General features: G+C 39.0%; 1 protein-coding gene across 4 annotated transcripts in view; it reads left to right on the forward strand.

Annotated features, from left to right (window-relative positions):
* KIF6 (kinesin family member 6) overlaps nt 1-19,586 on the forward strand; it is a 270,556-nt gene that overhangs the window by 173,048 nt on the left and 77,922 nt on the right. For 3 of the 4 annotated variants that reach the window (XM_034764803.1, XM_034764805.1, XM_034764806.1), the window contains exons 14-16: nt 11,921-12,029; nt 13,062-13,091; nt 19,388-19,443. In XM_034764803.1, the coding sequence (XP_034620694.1) occupies nt 11,921-12,029; nt 13,062-13,091; nt 19,388-19,443 (195 nt within the window). The remainder of the gene's footprint in view (nt 1-11,920; nt 12,030-13,061; nt 13,092-19,387; nt 19,444-19,586) is intronic. The other variant, XM_034764804.1, reaches the window with a different exon arrangement.

Genomic DNA, 19,586 nt, shown 5'->3' on the forward strand with positions numbered 1-19,586 from the left:
ACAAGCCAGTTTTCCTCTGTTGGACTCCAAACTTCTCTGAAAACTAAATACGCCTTTCTGTGGTTTCTAGTGTTACCGGCAAGACTGGTGTTGAAGCCGGCTCTCCAGGCCCCAAAAATACATGCAGATTCATGCAGATGTCTCTGGGGAAAAACTTAACTTGTCTCTGATCCAACCTGTCATGACTTCATTGATGCAGGCAGTCATTTTGTAGGGCTTTTGAAATACTCTTACCCCATCATTCAGAGTAATCTTCCAGGGATCCCGAGACATATTATGTGGAAAGGCGGGAGATTAGCTCCATTTGTCATGCAAGTATTTAAAGGCAGTGTTCATTACTTAAACATGACAAAATGTATGCAGAATGTCAAAACGTCTATATTTATTTAATTGACTATAGGAATTTTAAACTTATATTGTACTGCTTTGCTGTCTTCCATTCTTCATCTCAGCTGTGTTGTCTAATATAAGGTGATAGATGGTCCAGCTGACCAGCAAACAACCTTCTTTTAAATGAATGTTAATTGTATTCTGAGAGAACAGTCTTAAACTACTACATCAGTCACCTATTTTGTGAAGCACAGCATTTCCCTTTTGTGATATTTTCTGCAAATCTGCTGTTCATGGTCTGAGAGGTCAGGTATAAACTCAAATTAAGCCTTTACGCTGCAGTTGTAATAGTAAAAATCCCATCATTGCCATGTTAAGATAAAACCGCAGTGTTCATCTACATCACGTTTGATATAGATTTAAGTATAGCTCAGTTAATAGAGAAGAAAGAGTCTTACATCCAGATGATATAAAGCCACACCCACATGCATCTCTGATTGGCATTCTTGGAAGTTAAGCAAGAAGGTCCAGTATTGAATAGGCCCAGTACCATGCAAAGGATGAATGTGTCAGATCAGCAGTTATGATGTAGTTTGAACATTAAGCCCAAAAATATATTTGAATGGAAGCAGGTCAGAATAAACTGAGATGATATGAGAAGAGATCCAGCTTTAATCTTTTCTGAGTCTCATTGGAGAAGTACATGTACGGCTGATGTTAGACTTAGTTTCAAAGAGGCAGATGAGGAGGAAGATTCAATTTGCCTTTGGAAAAATGACTGTGATACACTATTATTCCTCTCACTAGCTGAGGCATGGTGTTGGTTTTCAGTGGTGTGGGACACTGTCTGCCAGCTCATTGTTCAGGGAATAGACATCTAAGTAGGAATTAATTTTATGTGTCTTCCTTCTTTTATTCCTTTTGAGTGGAATACGTTGTTCTTTTGCCAGAACAGTAGACATACAACTACTTTTTCCATTTACTGTGTCTCTTATCTGAGTAACAAAAGATCCCCCTAGATAGGTGACCAGTTCCCTCTTGCACTAGAGACTGGATAAGCCAGTGTAGTAATGAGGATGGGATTTCCATGAGTTCTCATCTTTTTCAGTTGCACCGTGTTTCTTAAGACTGAAAGCTTTTCACAGGATGGAGAGTGGAGCTTCAGTCTTTATTGGAGTCTCTGGGGATGCCATAATATAAATATTAAATCATTATTTTTAATGGACGATAATCAGCAAGCCCTCAAAATGAGGTTTACATTACGACACAAACTTTTTTTTCCTTGATGATGCTACGCTACCTGAACTGTAGTCAAGGAGCCCTGAATCTGGCCCTACCACCAAATGCAAATATTGTGCAAGCTAATTTCTGAGTTGGGGTGCAATAACTCCTGAGAATTTACATAGTAACACCACTGAATAAGATTGATTTACGTTGCAAAGTCTTGCAAGACAATTTGGAAAATAACTCATGTCGCTAACATTGCTTTAAGAGCACCTGCAACTGGCTGCACGTAAGGATTAGTTTCACAGGTTCTGAATACACTGGGCTTATACATTAGCTCTCTCTTATCCTGCTCCAGCAAAAACCTTGCAACAGCATCAACAGTGGAGCAAAGCAGACTTAGACTCTGTTACTAAGAAGGAAAAAAACACAACCTGTTTTTAATGCCCAACCCTTAATATAAACTGAGCAACGTGGTGTGTGTGATATAGATCCTGTTTGTCTGAAGCTATGTGAAATGTGTGATTTCTGGCACAGACAAACATGAATCCTTTTTATTTATTTAGATGTGGTAGCACCATTGGGTGGGTCTCCTAAAGTTCTTGTGGGTTTGACTTCAGATTTTCCTTTGTATGCACTCCCCTGAGCTTCTGCCAAGCCTGCCATGCTTTAGCCCAACTCTGTCTTTCTCTGTGTACCTACTAATTAAGGGCTGTCTTTTAGTATGTGTATGTGGGGGGGGTGTATGTATAAGTGTGTGTGTATATATATTTATATAAGTGTGTAAACTCATAGGCAGCCTTGATCAAGTAATTGATCAGCAGATAATAGATGAAGGGCTTAGGCTGAGTCATTCATTTAACTCCTTTGAACCATGCAAACTGTGATGCATGAGATGTAAAATGTTTCCTTAGTAATGGTTATATCAGAACGTAAGAAACTTGGTTTGGCCAAATTTGTGTGTACCAACAAATACCCTACTTCACTGCTGACATCTGCAAACATTTTTTTTATGGTAAGTGGTTTTTTGATTCTCAGATTCTGTGTCCTTACTGTCCCTCCACCCCCACCTCAAATTTGGGAGCTATGCTATCCCTTGGCTCTTTAAAGAAAACATGAAAGCATAACTAGGCAACATTATATATTAACTGTAGCCGCACTGTAAATCCTTGATGTTAGAACAGATATTCAGTAGCATCTTGCAGCCATACCACTTCAAACTGTGAACTTGACAGATCACATAAGCTAATCACAGTCAGACCAAGGTAGTCCTTGGATCAAAGGCCCCTAGGGAAAAATGTAGGGTTCTGCCAGGAAGTGGTTTTGATGATTCATTAGTTGTTAAAAACACTTAACATTATATAGGACTTCTATTATTGTGCTTTAAAAACTAATTAATTTTTACAATACATCTATGAGGCAGACAAACTAATATGCCCATTTTCCAGGTGGGGAAACTGAGGCAAAAAGATTAATTGTCTTCACAACACTTGTCTTGTAGGGCTGATACTGTCTTGGGGTGATTTAAGGAGCACTATGCTAGTAGAGGTGCCAGCGTTTAGATGATACATAAAACTGAAGTCCTGGCACTCTGTGGACATTAAGAATTATGTGACCTTTGTTGCAAGAGGTGTGTTAGGATGTTAAAGAGGTATTGTCAGATTAGTTTCTAAAATAAATTCCCTTAGCAGTGACTTAGATTAATAAAACTGAAGGAATTTTTAAAAGATCAAATACGCTCTTCACTGTGAATGCTGGTTGTTTACTTTTTCACAACACTCTCATCTTGGACAATTAAGAAAGGTTAGTCAGTTTTGCTTTACTTTAAAGTCAGTTTGTGGTCACCTCAACTTTCGGGTTTATAATCACTACAATATTTGGATTTCGACCCCTCTGAAGGAAAACGCATTGTTTTTTAAAAAATGTTTCTGCTGGAATTTTTATAAACAATTTTCATGGAAGCATTTCTTATAAACTTATTTTGACAAAACCTAATTTTTGTTGCACATTTAACTGGTGTCCCTTTAATCCTGGTAACCTTGTATTGTTCTTCACTTCTTGGATGTTATATACTTTAGTGTCGTCTGCTGGCAAAAAGCTGCAGTGTTTCACGCTGAGGTGGCTTCACTTTGATGGTGGGTTTAATGATTCTTATATATACTAAATAGTTTGGATTGTACAGTCAGTTTTGTCTGAGTGTAATGCACCTCAGTGCAAAGGCCTATGCACCACTTACATCCCACTGAAGGCCTATTTTGGGGGATTAAGTTGGATTTTAGTTATGCATAGGCCTTTTGCTGGCCCTCTGCAAAGGGAAGACTTTCATCCATTTGTGAAGTGCTTTGGAGCCATTTGCATCAAAGCTGCAATACCAGAATATATGTGATTACCATCTAAAGAAACTGATCTTTTTTTTCCCCGCTCTGAAATTATCATTACAAATGAGCAGATTAATTGCCAATGGTGTCAGTGAAATTAGATTGTGCCCGAGTTTCATTCAGCTCATTGAGTCTGGGCACTGTCCTTTGAGGCTTTTAACTTTCATAAAGACTCCATGTTCTGCTGTATACCAGTGCAGGGGTACCATGGTTTATGTCTTTCCCGTTTTTGAAGTGTAGCCCAGTGAAGGTAACCAGATGTATTACACATGCTCTTCATGCAGAAGCGAGCTGAGATTTACAGCAGGGGAATATTTCTCCGTTTTTGTCTTATAAAGTATGTATTTGTTATTGGTTCATTGTTCTCCAGCTGAGTAAAACGTTTACTATTTTGCATGCTAAGCAGATGGACATGATAATATCCAAGGGATCCTTGTGGAGATGTAATGAATTCTGCTTACATGTCTAACACTTTCTGTTTGACCACAAAAGACATTTCAAATTGTCTTCAGCATAATTCGAAAAGTGACCATAGTTCCTTTGTTGGTATTCGATAAGTGGAAATGTGTAATGGCAAGAATAGATCCATCTCTTGAACTGTCTCCAGAAGGAAGTTTAATGATTTGAAGTGGGCCCCTTTCTGTACTCCTTACTCAGTCAGCCCCCACGTTCCCTACAATGAGTGTTTTGCCTGAATCAAAGGCAAATTCTGGTTTTATTAATCTCAGTGAAAACTTCGGCAATCATTAACTTCAAGGATTGGGCAATAGGTAAGAACGGCAAGATTTAGGCTCAAAATATACTTTTCACCCAATTTCCAAAAGGGATGCCTAAGCAGATGCCTTTCTCAACCTTCTCTAAACCAAAGTCCACAGTAGATGCATATGAAGAATCAGAAACTCACCCTCTTCCTGGAGTTTAGCTTTCTTAACAAGTAAATTAACAACAACATAAATTCAAGCTTTCTCCCCAGTCTTGGCTGCTCTTAGGGTTCCTCCCTCAGGATGGCTCAGCCTACACCCAAGAACCTCTCTCCCTAGAGAATCACTTCCATCTCCTTCATATCCAGGTTGGATAACAAGCAATCTGATTCAGAGAGTCTGCAGAACCCACTTCAGTTTCTCCTAGCACAATCAACACCTGATGACCAACACTGCCATTCTGTTATGTAGCATACTGCAAAAGCAGTGGAGGAAAGTTACAGATATCCACTCTAATTTATTTTCTCCTGCCTATGACCCTAAAATTAAATTGAAATCACTTTTATTAGTCTTATTATTTTTATTTCTATTACCATATTATTTGTATTGCTGTAGCACCTAGGAGCCCTAATCATGGACCAACATGCCATCATAGTAGGTGCTGTACAAATATGGAAATATTTAACTTGTAAGTAAAAAATATGGATATCCTGTTACACCATAAGATATTACATGTGATAGCACTGGGGAGGAGCCTGTTGGGGTTTTTTCTTTGTTTTGTTTGGTGGTGGTGGGGGGGTGTTGTTTTATTGGGGTGAGTGTTTTGTTTTTTTGTTTTTCTCATTTATTTTGTTTGCAGCCTGGGACAGAGCTCTTAAAACTGTAAACTGTTGTTTAAGCATATGATGAGGGCACATGATTTAGTATCTAAATTGAAAACTTTTTTCTATTGTTGTGCTAGATTTTAAAGCAGGCTTCCCTGGGGCAATAGATAATTCCATTGCATCTCATCCACTCAATTCCACAACATCTATCAATGTTGTCATTTAGCAAACCTTCTAAATTAGCTACAGGGGCCTGTACATGTTTACTGTTGAATCCACAAATTGAGTTTTATGAAGCTTCTTCTGTTCTGATTATAGAAAATAAACTTCTCCTTTTCATTTTAAAGCTGGTGGATATGACTCGGCGCCCTAATGTGCTTCTCTGTTGCTTCTTGAAGTTGCCTTCCTAATCCTGAATATCTTTAAAGTCCTATAAAGCAACACTGAAAGAAATTAAACATTTCAAACCTGCATTTTCAAACCTAGGCCCCTAAAACTGGCTTCAAAAGGATTTATCAGTGTTCAACACCTTTGCAAGTCAGGCTGCTTATTTAGGTGCCTAAATATTGATTTAGAAGGCTAAATTTTGGCTATTAACTAAGCATTCAATTCTGTCAGCTTTACTCACACACCTGCTCACACTTACTCTTTGAATAGTTCCAATGGATACTAGTCAACATGAATAAGACTGGCAGCTCATTTCCCTATTAGCACATGGGCACCAGAATGCCCACATTTACAAAGTTGGTGTAACTCTGGTTCTGTAGATCCACTGCTTCACAGCAAGCTGGAGACCACTGAACACCCCAAGACATGGCAGCTGCTGCTGCTATACAAGCATCCATATCTTGAACATCCTCCAGCACCGTTTATGTCACTGTGGGCATGGAAGCAGACTGAAGAACACTGGATTGCCATTTTCAGTTCTCATAGTCTTCATCAGCTGCTCCATATCAAGTGGCAGGACAAGATCAGAAATAAGGATTTACGAAGCTGAACCCAACACCCATCTCCATCAGCACTGGTTCAATTTCAGCTGCTTTCTTGGTCTGGTCATTATTAGAACAGAAAACTTACAAATTCTGAAGCATGTGTACCAAGGAATGCCGTTACATGGCCAGTGATTAGGTAGGCATCAATAGCTTTTGTGACACAAGAAGATTGCCAGCGATAAACATAAACTGAATTTACAACCAGACAACCTTAAGCACCTTGCCAGAGATTGATCTGGGCGGTGCTCGATTTGCAAGGAGGCCGTGTCCCTTTGGTATTAGCACTGATGATGACTTGCACATTATTTTAAAACATCTCCCCCACTGGAGTTTGTGATACATATTTTATTTGAACATGGTGCCAAATACTTGCTGTTTAGTATTGCTGTGAGTAGCATTTGTATATATGTCAGCATAGCATAAAGAAACATTGACCTTTAAATCAGTTTCCTGATTGGCAAAACTGGATTTATGTCATCTGAATAAGGCTTTATTGACTAACAATATGTGTAGAACGCTGACCTACATAGACATGTGGCTGAGTGCTGGAACCATTTTTATTGTTTGGCATCACTTCAAGAGATAATGAACCAACTCCTGAGGCCTTACTCAATTTTATTCAGTCTGTTTTGAGGCAGAACTACCGTTGGCTTCAAGGATTTGTCCCAGGATGAACTAGCATGCAGCAAACGTTTCAGTTCTTGCTCATTTCAGTTCTTGTTCCATGTTGCACTCTTAAGGAGGGGAACCTCTTTGGCTGAAAGAATTTGCATTTATGTACCAAACATGTAATTGGATTGCATCAGAAATGGAGGTGGACCAGAACCAACACCCCAAATCCAAATTCCAGATCTGGAACAGTAATGAGCAGAACCAAAACCCAGGACTCGTACACCCCCAATCTTGCGAATTTGAAATCTGGACCCAAGTCTAAACTTCCCCAAAGTTCAGAGGAATGTATGATATTGTTGCTAATAAAAACGTGTTTGAGCTGTGAACCTCAGATATAAGGCTTAGGCCCATCTCCAAGTGTAAAACATCAAGTCTGAATCATACAGATTAGTGTTGATGGTTTATGTAAAAACACATTGAACCAAATTCTGACCTTAGTCAATGGAACCTTCTCAGAGGAATGATGTAGATGTATCTAACGGGCAAATTTTAGACCTTTGTGGGATAATCTCAACCCCTGCTTTTGTTGCTTTCATTGCATAACTCCCATTGGCATTGTAATGACTTGAGCAACATAGGTACAGAGGTTCTCAACCTGTGGGTTGTGACCACCCTCCCTTTTTTTATAGTTATGAGGGAAAATATGGGGTCACAGTATGAAAAAAGGTTGAGAACAACTGGTCTAGCCAACAGTAAAATAAATTGCTTTCCATATCATCAGTAGTTACAACTGAGCAGTTTAATTAACTTGTCAGCAATAGTTTACCATTGTGGACTGTTTTTTCTCCCAATTATGTTGTTATTAGTATTGTTATTATGCATAGTGCTATAGAGAGACAAGGTGGGTGAGGGAATATCTTTTATTGGACCAACTTCTGTTGGTGAAAGAGACAAGCTTATGAGCTACACTCAGCTCTTTGTAGCTCAAAAGCTTGTCTCTTTTGCCAACAGAAGTTGGTCCAATAAAAAATATTACCTCACCCACCTTGTCTCTTTAATATCGTGGGACCAACATGGCTACAACAATATTGCAAACATAGTGCTATAGATGTACATACCACTTTACATCAGGAAAAAATCTACAAAACAGAAAGCAATGCCTTATGCAGTCTTCAAGCTCAAACAGGGATAGTACAGATACAATACCAGCAATGATCGGGTTCTTTTCCTCATGGAGGTGAAAGTAGAGTAGGAGACTGCTTAGTGAAATTGGAGTTCATTCCGAGTATCACAGGTAGCATGGAAGAAGGCACAGAATCAGGAGTGGGAGAAGGAGTCCACTTGCAAACCATATTCATCTTCATTACTGAATGGAACAAAAGCTCAGCCATGAGGGAATAATATCTTTCTACCAGCCCATCAAGCTCCCCATGCTCTTTGCAGTTTCTTGATTTCTTCTGCGGACTCTGCTGTATTTCCCTCATTTCCCTGCCTCCCAAAATCTTTCCATCATTCTCCTCAGGCCCCAGCATTCTTCTGCAGACTGTCTTCTGCTTGCATTATGTCTAGACATTTATTTCCTACGCTCCTAGTTTTTCTTTCCAAGCCTTAATGTCTTTTCCCATCTCCTAATAGTTCTCTTTGGACACCATTTTCAGAATACAATTATTTACTGTTGCATATATTTCTCTATTTTATTATGGCAGAATAACCAAAAAACCAGAAAGTTTGATCTTCCCAAGAATCCTGGGCAACTAATTTTTCTGTGTTTTTCACAGCTGTATAAGATCTGCTGTTCTTGAATGTAATCGTTGAAAATGATTAGCAGATGATCTTTATTTTTGACTGTTAAATTTCTACCAGACAGAACCAATAATTATTAAAATAATGTTGTCTTCCAAAGCCACCTCTACACTCTTCTGTACATTGATTGTTAATTTGAGGGGAAACCACAGATCAGAAAGCTTCCATTTTCCCATTCCTGAAATCTAAAACATTTATGTTAAAAGGGATTGTCTGGCAAGACAGTTTTCCTGCTAATCAGCTCTGTTTAAGAGTCCAAATGACCATGCTGATTCTTTTCATGTGAGTTTGACAGTGGCGGGGTGGGTATGCAATCCGGAGCAATAATGGGGGTGTTGCAAGAGGGACAGAGGTCTGCAGAACTACCCAACAATAAGGGTGTGGCATTGTTTTTCTTGCACTCAGCTGTGTGTGTCATGGAGGCTTGCTGCACCTAACTCAAGTATATTGAAGCTCTGCAAAAAAAAAAAAAGAGTGGATCTAGCATCCAGTTCAGGTTGCACATTAGATTTAGTGCCGGTGATGGGAAGAAAATGATATAAAATCACACTTGTAAAACTAAACTGCTGCTTCAAGGCAGACATGAAAGAGCAATCATTTCAGGCCACTGTCATACAAAATATCCCTTTGTACCCCCTTCTGCTCACTTGGGCTGAACAGATGTGTAGATTGCAGCGAGTCTCTCCATTTTAACTTCTCTATTTGAAAAAGGTGGTGCATTTCTTCATGCTTTGCCATTCAGACATTCCTTCTGGGGCTATTTTTTCAAGGCAAATTATTAAATTAGCAGCAGATGTGCTATTAATGTTGGTTAAAACTAAGGACAATATTTTGGAGTATACTTTTAGTGAAAATTTTATTTTTTATTTGTTGCCCCGGTTAGGGGGACCAGACAGGAAGTGTGCAAAATCGGGAGGGGAGGGGGGCAATAGACACCTATATAAGACAAAGCCCGAAATATCAGGACTGTGCCTATAAAATCAGGACATTTGGTCACCCTAGTCACGGTTGTTCATCACTGAGAGGTAGATGCTGTTACCTTCTCTCATGCTGAATAGTGCCTCGGTCTGCAGGCAGTAATCATGGAGTAAGGCATACTAGCATGATTAGGGGTATCAGAATAAGGGCCAGATAATTTTAATTCAAAGGTTTTCCATACAAGCTGGGCTGGGTTCAAATACACTTAATTCAGTTTGTCTCAAGATCTGTTCAGACTTAAGTTTCACTGATATCCATCTCCCTTACATTTAAATCAAAGTAACTAACAAAGCATGCAGCCATGATATTTTGCATGTGGATATATAACAAGTGATGTTAACCCAATAGCATGGGTGTACTGGAAGACTGTTGTGCAGCAGAACTTCCATACTTCAGTGGATGGTGTTTGGAGCAGGCATTCCAGAAGGCTCCACATCTTCTATACGTAATAGAGTTGGGCTTCATGCTAGCTCTGTATGACCCACGAAGGAGGAGGAATTGAGGATGGGCCGGAGAAAAGACACAAGTGAAGAGTATCAAGTGGCTACAAACCTCCCCATAGGAAATGTATATGGCTTGTAGCCCCTGTTCCTACCTAGAAGTTGGATTAGTAGCGATGTAGAGGCTGCTTAGCTAATCTTTGCCTTTTCCATAGTGTGGATGCTAGATTCCATCCCCTCCACTTCACCTCCATTCCCTGGACAGTTCTCATGCACTTCCCAGGGAATCTCATCCTGTCTTCATCAGAATTTATTGACCCATACGTAAACGTAAGATAATTCTGTCAGCTTGAATCACCTTAAAACTTTGAATTTGTATGTAAATAGGTGATACCAAGCTCAGTAACTGCTTATAGGGAACTGTGGGCCAATTAGTACTGAGAGCTAATAAGTAATAGCCAGGCACATTTGCACTATAGAAAGTGAGATAGCAGGTCTTGTAAATGAGACTTTTCCATGGTGGTTATAAAGAAAAGCTTTGGAGGCTAAATTCGTATTGATCCCTCTGATGGACAGACAGGGGACCACGGTTATTGTATTCAGATACAGGTGTGATTGGAGGCTACACATATGGGCAAATAGTGTGTGGCAAGTAGTGTAATAAGTCTCAACCCCCTTGTGTTCCTGCTTTCTTATTCATAAAAGCATAGGACATACACAAAAAAGGGGGACAAAGTGTTAGAGCAAAGGTAGTGAATGGGCATGTCTGCAGAAACAAGGCATCACCCTATCATGGATAGTTTTCTGGTGTTTTGTGTCCTCCTCTCTTTTCCTTGTGAGAGAAGAACACGGGGGAGGGATAGCTCAGTGGTTTGAGCATTGGCCTGCTAAACCCACGTTTGTAAGCTCAATCCTTGAGGGGGCCACTTAGGGATCTGGGGCAAAATCAGTACTTGGTCCTGCTAGTGAAGGCAGGGGGCTGGACTCAATGACATTTCAAGGTCCCTTCCAGTTCTAGGAGATAAGATATCTCCATATATTATATACTCAACAGTGCAACTGTGCTGTGCAGGATTCAGCCCATTTCTGTGTGTTCAGTACTTGACCTGTCACTGAAGGAAGTTAACAGTTAAACAAAGCCCAAAGTTTCTCTCCACGTGTGAACTTAAAATATTCAGTGTGTGGTCTTTGGGCTAAAATGTGATATAACGTGCTCTGTGGCATTGCATAGTGATGGTAACTGGAAACCAGCAATGGGGAATGAAAGAGGAACACAGAAAAATGTGCAATTTGCTTTATGAAAATACCAGTGTTTTCACTTGCCATTGTTTGCCATGCTTAGATTTTTTTTACACTCTGGTTTTATTTAAGGAAGCATTAAAGTTATTTTGAAAAATTAAGAATTCAGGTTTGAAGATGCCCAAGTGAAGTGAATCAGTGAAATCTGTCAGTAAAAAAATTTGCTCCCAAAAATGCCTTTTCTCTTAATGGAAGCTGGTGTCTGGTTGTGTTAGTGACTGTTGATTGCTAAAGGACTTGTATGCTGGCTTGCTGTAATATTTGTCTGCAACAGTAATAAAGCAAAGGTGAACTATCTTCTGCTGCCACTGAGCCAGTTCTGACTTATTTTGTGGGCAGGATCAGGAGGAGAAATGTCACTTGGACGTCAGGAGGCTTTTGAAATTTTCAAGAGGGATTATGTCGACAGCGTAACCATCGAGGACAACAAACAGCTTCTTAAACAGAGGTGAGTGAGTGTCACGTTGAGATGCAGCCAGGGATCTAAGGGCTCACAATGACTCTTGTGAACTATGTTTCAAGCTTCAAACTTAAACTTGGGGCAGCAGCAAGCTGTGCCTGCGGGAAAGATTTATTGCCCATCAGGTGCTTGGGGGCATTATATAAGAACCTGAATAGAATAGATTATAAGGAGCGATCAGGCTGGTCACAGAGCATTACTGTTCTTCTCTCACAAGCCCTAGAGAATATATATGGCAGGATGGCGTTGACAGTTTTGAATGATGTAAAGGAAGTTGGAGTCATGTGACTACTACTTTCCTTAATATAATTTCCATTGTAGGAAAGAGTTTTATAGGCTGAGGCACTGAATTACGATACCAAAGGGACTCACAAAATCTGTGTTCTAGTCCTCTACTACTGATTTTCTCTGTGTTGTTGGCCAAGTCATTTGAACCTTTCTGTGCCTATCTCTCTCAACATATTAATGTTGTAAAGCACTTTGAGCTCTTCAGATGGACGGGACTAGAGAAAAGCAGCATATTGAAAGTAGCAATCCACAGCAAGGAAGACAGTGACAGTCCTGGAAATTACAACACATCAGACAATGTCAACTGGCCAACCATGCTATGTCATTTCCACTTCTGCATGTGGCATATATACACAGCACACCCACAGCAGTCAGTGACAAACAGGGCATTTGGGAGGTGATCAGAGGTATGAAGGTGGATCTATAAAACCTCTCTCACTTTTTATACTCCTGTGTCTCTCTCCCAACTTTTCCTTTTGTCTCCTCCCTTTCCTGGCTTCATCCTTAGAATGGTCTCCCACCCCATGTGCACCAAAGGCCTTATTTTCAGAGGCACTGAGCAGCTACCATTCCCATTAACTTGAGAGTATCTCTGAAAATCAGGCCCCAGGTTATCTCCCTCTCCTCTCTGCATTTTATTCTGAAACTCGCTGTTTGTTTGTTTTTTGGTCACTTTCTCTGAACTGCATAACTTCATTCTTATGTCTAGATCTTCCATTCTCTCACACCCAGATACCAAGATGATGGGAGTGTAAGAAGTAGATAAGTATTTATTTTTTTTTGTAAAGTATACATATTGAACTATCCTGTTTAGAAATGTCTGTATTCTGATGATTAATAGATCAAATGATTCATGAGTAACTTAATGCGATCATTTCTTACATCTTTTCCTTTCAAGAACTGATAAAACAGTTTATAAATAAAGATTTCAGTGACATTACATCAATATAAAATTGGAGTAGCACAGTGGTGAATCAGGACCATCATTTCTTGGACTTAATGCATGTTTTTATCAATTTCTCTGACCCAAAGCATTGTGAAGGAAAATGCATATTTCCTTTTATATTCTGACTATATAGTAGAGATTGGCCCAAACCACAAAGTTTGTACCAGATTCAAATTTCCCCAAATTTCAAGGGAGTTCAGACCCACACTCTTGAGTACCCCATTTCTAATACATAGCAATTGTCATTATTCACAAGTGCTGTGTGAATCTTGATCCATTTGGAAATCATTTCTCATGCTGTTTGCAGTGGACTTTAGCAAAGGAGATTTGCAACTCAAAGTTTATTATGTTTGTTAAAAACAGATTCATCTCAAGTCTGTAATTTGGAATGCAGCTGCTGAACCACCAGTTGCAAATTGCACAGTAAAGATCTTATGCACAATACATATTTAAAGGTTACCATACCTTTCCCATATATGCAAGCCTCTCATGCTAATATTTTTGTGTACAGTAGCATAACACTTCTGTTATATCATGGCAGCTTTTGATTCAATTTACTTATATTTTAATTGCTTTTTTCTTCTCTTTTTTCTCTTGGTTTTTTTCCCTCTTTTACCTTATTTTGGGTGAATTTTCTTTTCTTTTTATTTCCATGTTAGTTATATTGTTTGTGTTGGTTGTGAGTTTAACATAAAACTGAAAGCTTGACTGTAATGCTAACAACTATAACAATTCAAATGTCTTGAGCACTGGGAGCCAGTTATATAGATGCTTTCTGTAGATGCCTTTGTATAACTGAAATACAATAAAAATCTTGAATTAAATTTGATTTAAAATAAAAATTGAAAAAAAAAAGGCAGCAGGTGCTCCTTTAAAACAATGTGCATAAGAGAAATATGTATTTTAAACTTTGTAAATAATGCTTTTCATCTGTAAGCCACAAAGCACTTTCCAAAGGTGTGTCAATATTTCTTTCCTCAGTTTTTACAGATGGGGAAACTGAGGTACATTAAGGATTAGTTTCTTGATGAAGATCATACAATGAATGAGTCATTGCTCAAGTGAGAAACAGAATGTAGGGTTTCTTCGTCTCAATACACTTTAACTGCCCCTTTATTTCAGCTGGCCTTGGGGAACACTAAACAAGTGGCCTCATGAGGTATAAGGGCCACTCCTGCAGACATGTATGCATCTGGCACAGAACAGTTGCTATTCATTTCTGTCCTCTACAGTGAAAACTGCTGCTGCTGCCCACTGGCACTGCCTAAATGCCTATATTTGTAACCACACAGAGGCAGAGTTCCGGGCCTTTGACTTCCTACACTAGATCTCCAAAAAGCTTAATAATGTCTGTGCCTGCCAAGGCATTGAGGAGAGGAGAGGAGAGGCTTCTCTTAGCATCCATTCCTTGAAGTGAAGAATAATCTTAAATCTCATTTTCCAGTGAAACGTGTGTGAAAACTTGTCCCAGTCGAGCCACTACAATCTAGCTTCCCATGCTGCACCAGACATTCTAAACCCAGCCCCAGCGTATGTTTCCAATTACAAGATCTCATTGTAACGTAGAGGTATAATGTGAAGCTGGTCTGAAGGCTTGTCCACAGGGTGCATTAATGTGTGCCACAGAGGTGTAAATTCTAGTGCACACTAGTGGGCCGTGCACTGTCTGGCCTGTATAGACCCTGCTGGTGGTCCCATTTGAAACGCACCATGTAGACAAGCTCTCAGTTTCTTTGTTCTCCTACCCCAGATTTTCCACTTATTTTCCTCTTTAAGTCTCAACTGTCCAACCTGCCAGCTTAGGCCATTTTTGCCTTTTCTCCTCTACTCACAAGCTTTTGTTAATCTGCTTTGATACCACAGTGTCAAATCACTCCTGGTTTAACTGTTGTGGTCAGTAGTTACCAAGGGATGAATTTGGCCTATGGTGATTGAGTCTGCAATAATCCATAATGGAATCAAGCTGTGCCACCTAATAGTCTGTAATAAATGAGTGCTAAACTGATGTTGGCTCTCCCATTTGATGGCCTCTGAGAAAGTCAGCTTTTATGCTGACTGAAAAAACAGAGACTTATATTTCAAAAAAAATTATTTTGGATATGTCATATTTGCATTTTAAGGATGAAATCTTTGCACCATTGAAGTCAGTGGCCAAACTCCCATTCATTTCAATGGGACAAGGATTTCACCCTATGAGTTTTACTTATGATGGCAACTAAAATCTCAGCAACAACAGTCTTCTTGAGGGAACTGTATACTCACTCAGGCTACATGTGAATTTCCTATGGACTGCACGAATACAGTTGCTTAACTGACCAGTAAGCATTAATGTTCACATACTGATGATCAGTCTCCCTTGAGAGCACCCTTATGCTAGATTTCTTCTTGGAAAAGAATCAGAAACGACACCTTTTCCCATAATTCAATTAGCAGGTTGAACCCAGAAGTGTTTGTTTTGGTTTTACTCAATCATAGGCATTTTACCTGGGTACTGACCAAGAAACAGTGAGTAAGGAACTCAGGATTTGGCCCAAGGGTTGGGAGGAGAAAGAGAAAGAGGCCATTTGGAGGTTTCTCTTTAGATCTCTGCCCTGACTGCAGGATATCTCTTTGGTTGTATTAAGTCAATACTCATGGAAATACAGTAGCTTATAAAAACAAAAGAATGCAAATGAATGTTTCTAAGGCTTCTCCCTACTTGTGTCATAAATAGCAAGTGTCAGGGAGCCTTTTTGTAGAGGCTACTTATCCATGCTGAATTCAGCTTTAACAGTAAGTGAGCATGAGCAAATGTGGATGTGGTGGTCCAAAATACCTAGTCTGAGGGGAAAACTGACTAATTAAGATGGGGCAGTTACCCAAACCACATCTCCCTAGTGGGAAAGCAATATTTCTTAACTCTACACCACTGCTGTTTGAGCTAGACAGAAATACAACTTGTGGGTTTCCCCAGCAGGGTTCTGCTAGAGCATGGCTCATCCAGATCAGCGGAAGGCTCCGTTAACAGTCAAGTACAGTAGTTTTGCCTCCAAACCCTGCAAGGAATGACTATACACATCTAAGTATCCATTCCAAATTTCGCAACAACGCTACTGCCCCACCACAACAATCTTGATACAGCAAATCACCCCTCTGGTATTTATTTCCTTCTTCGATTATTACAATGGAGTTTTCCTGTAATATACCTCAAATCCCTCAGGACTTTTTCAACTGTTGCCATTGTATATAGAGTTAATTTCCTTTACCATTAAACTAGAATAAATTTGGTGTTACAGAGTATATTTTGTATACCATGTACCCTAAATAGCTTTACAAATTACTGAGTTAGATACTGGCAGGCTAGTGATTCTGTCAGCTGATGCAGTAATAGCACAAACAGCCTGGGATGCTGCAACCTGTTTAACAGAAAGGGCAAAGGAAGCAGGGGGAGGAAAATTCTAGCAGCCTCCTAGGGAAGATGGAGAAATTTAGTCCACTTACTGGATCCTATCTTTTGGCTGTTCTTTTTGGAAGGTGCTCAGATATCATTGTGATGGGCACCTTGTAAGAATGTAGATGAAGCAAGTTTGCTGAGAGTGCTAATTGTTAGTATTTTGGGAAAGGAATACTGCCTTACATCACATTTCCAGCTGAACAGAAACCACTGCAGATTGCAGAAACCAATCACTGCAGATTATTTTGAATAATACATGAGGATGTGATCCTTAGAGGATAACAAGGAAGTTTTCAAGTTAGTTAATTTAGAAACATTGTTAGTGTTATTAGTTAAGCATTGCAGTCATCTTTTATGAAATAAGGAAATTGTTTGTTTGTGTCACCATAGTAATTACGTAGAGGCCCTAGTCGTGAACCAGAAACCGATTGTGCTAAGCATTGCAAACAGAGAACAAAAAGATATCCCCTGCCTCAATGAGCTTACAGCCTCACGGGTCACTCCAACCGGCAACTAATTTTACCATTGTTTACATGACTTAAACTACTACCATTGTACATTTATGCAGAGAAGACAGCATGGTGTAGATGCTTGAGCAAAGGGCTAGGAGCTAGGAACTTACTAATTGCACTATACTCGTTGCGTGGCTTAGGGCAAGTCACTTAACTGCTCTGTGCCTCATTTTCCCCACCTTTAAAATTGGGATGCCAATACCTTCCTCCAAAGGGTGTTATAGGGTTTGTTTAGTTAATGTGTGTACAGTGCTTTGGAAATGTACAGCACTAAAAGTATCAGAGGGGTAGCTGTGTTAGTCTGGATCTGTAAAAAGCAACAGAGAGTCATGCGTCTGATGAAGTGGGCATTCACCCACAAAAGCTTATGCTCCAATACATCTGTTAGCCTTAAAGGTGCCACAGGACTCTCTCTAGCACTAATTATTATGATCTCACATCCAGAAGAGCCCAAAATAGTTGTACATATGTTACACACGCAGGAATCACTCACCTGCCATTGAAATGCAGTCATCTTCATGATAGAATAAAGTGGCAATTTAAGCAGACACAGAAACACCACACAACAGTTCAGGACTTAAGGTTAAAAACAATTGAAACTTGCAGTAGGAATGTTATTACCATGTTATTACCAGAACTAGAACTTGGCCAGACCACCAGGGTTAACATCCCTACTCTTGCAAAAAGTTCCCTGGGATCTTTAATTATCACAAGTGGTCAAAGCCTCAGTTTTCTTTTTCAACACTCCCTAGAAACATGAGGGTAATTAGCTCAGTACAAAAACAGAGGGAAAAGCCATTTACTGAATCACCAACACCACTTCCTGCAGCTGGCTGGGTTGTACTTGGTCTCCCATCCAAGTATTGACCAAGGTCAATTTTTCCGTCAAACCACTATCCCAAGATGGTAAGACTCTAAGACCTCAATCTGTGCTAGTATAAGGAGGGTACAAATGTGCAGTATTAAGTAAAAGGAAAATGTTGTATTACTGGAACAGTGCAAAGGAAAATTAAGGACAAAAATGTGCTTGAAAGAAAAGGTATTTAGTTTATGGGTGTTTATCAGTTATAATCCTCTACAAAGTATGAAATAAACTGAGGGAAATGTCACATATTTAAAACCTCTTTTCCAGCTACGCATAGCACTCGTTGAATGCTACAAAACTAATTTTTCCATACATTGATTTGAATTTTGAAGTCATTGATTCAGTTCCACCATGTTCAGGCCCATTTTCATTTGCTGTTTGAAAGCTTTCATATGGATGGGTTTCAGTTCAACAAATGTTTGGAATATGGCTGAGTTTTTGTTTGAATACCTGCATTTGCATGCAAAGAAGGGTATCTGTGGACAAACGAGTATTAATAATTTCCACTATTCATCATTTCTTATTCTCCTGTCTAAAATTTTGTTAGGGAGCCTTACTATGTGACTTGGGTGACCGGTTACACATCACAAATAATGAATAGTGATGTGAGCAGTTTGCATACAGCTCAGAAGCTGAAAAATTTTCATCCAAACTATTCAGTGAATCTTTACAAATAAAACTTGGAATTTCTGTTCCCTAAGATATTCTGACATTTTGGGTTGGGTTTTTTTTAATTATTCTGAATTGGAATGAAAACTACAATTTCAAAACTTCTCATGAAACAAACAAGCCACAAAATTTCAGTTTGGGACCATCAAATCATTTAGTTTTGATAAGGTAAAAAGCATGTTGTTTCAATAGGTAAAAACAGTTCAGTTTGACGTTGTTCCAGTTCATTTTGTTTTGACTTTTATGTTATATTACTATATTAAATATTGCATGTAATATTAAAAGTAATATTTTCATATAATATAAAAGTCAAAACAAAATTAAATGAAAATTTTTGACACTATCAAAACAAAACAAGAAAGTCATAATGATTAATTTAGACTTTTTTGTCAAAAATTTTGTCAAAACTGACACATTCAAGTTGAACAAAATTGCCTTTTACAATGGAAATCTATTCCGTCTAAAAAAATGTGACCAACGCTACTTACAGATAACAAGTCATTCACAATAATGAGTTTGCAGATCATTTGCAAAGAGAAATACAGTCTTGATTTGTTAGAAAAATTATTCTCAACAAATAGCTCTAGCTGTAGTTTTGAGTAACTCCACCTGTTACTCTGTTTCTGTCATTAGGTTTGCTGAAGCAAAATCCCTAGGAGAAAAAGTAAATGAAGTAAGAAATAAAATAAGTAAGTAAATTTGTTTTCATTTCCTTATCTATCTAAATAATTGTCGGTTTTAACATACATTCATAACATACCAGGGACATGTAACCAGACTCTGTTTTCTGATGAAAATTAACCAACCCATTACTAATAAAAGTCTCTTTAAG

Source organism: Trachemys scripta, chromosome 3, assembly GCF_013100865.1.
Source record: "Trachemys scripta elegans isolate TJP31775 chromosome 3, CAS_Tse_1.0, whole genome shotgun sequence".
Lineage (NCBI taxonomy): Eukaryota > Metazoa > Chordata > Testudines > Emydidae > Trachemys > Trachemys scripta.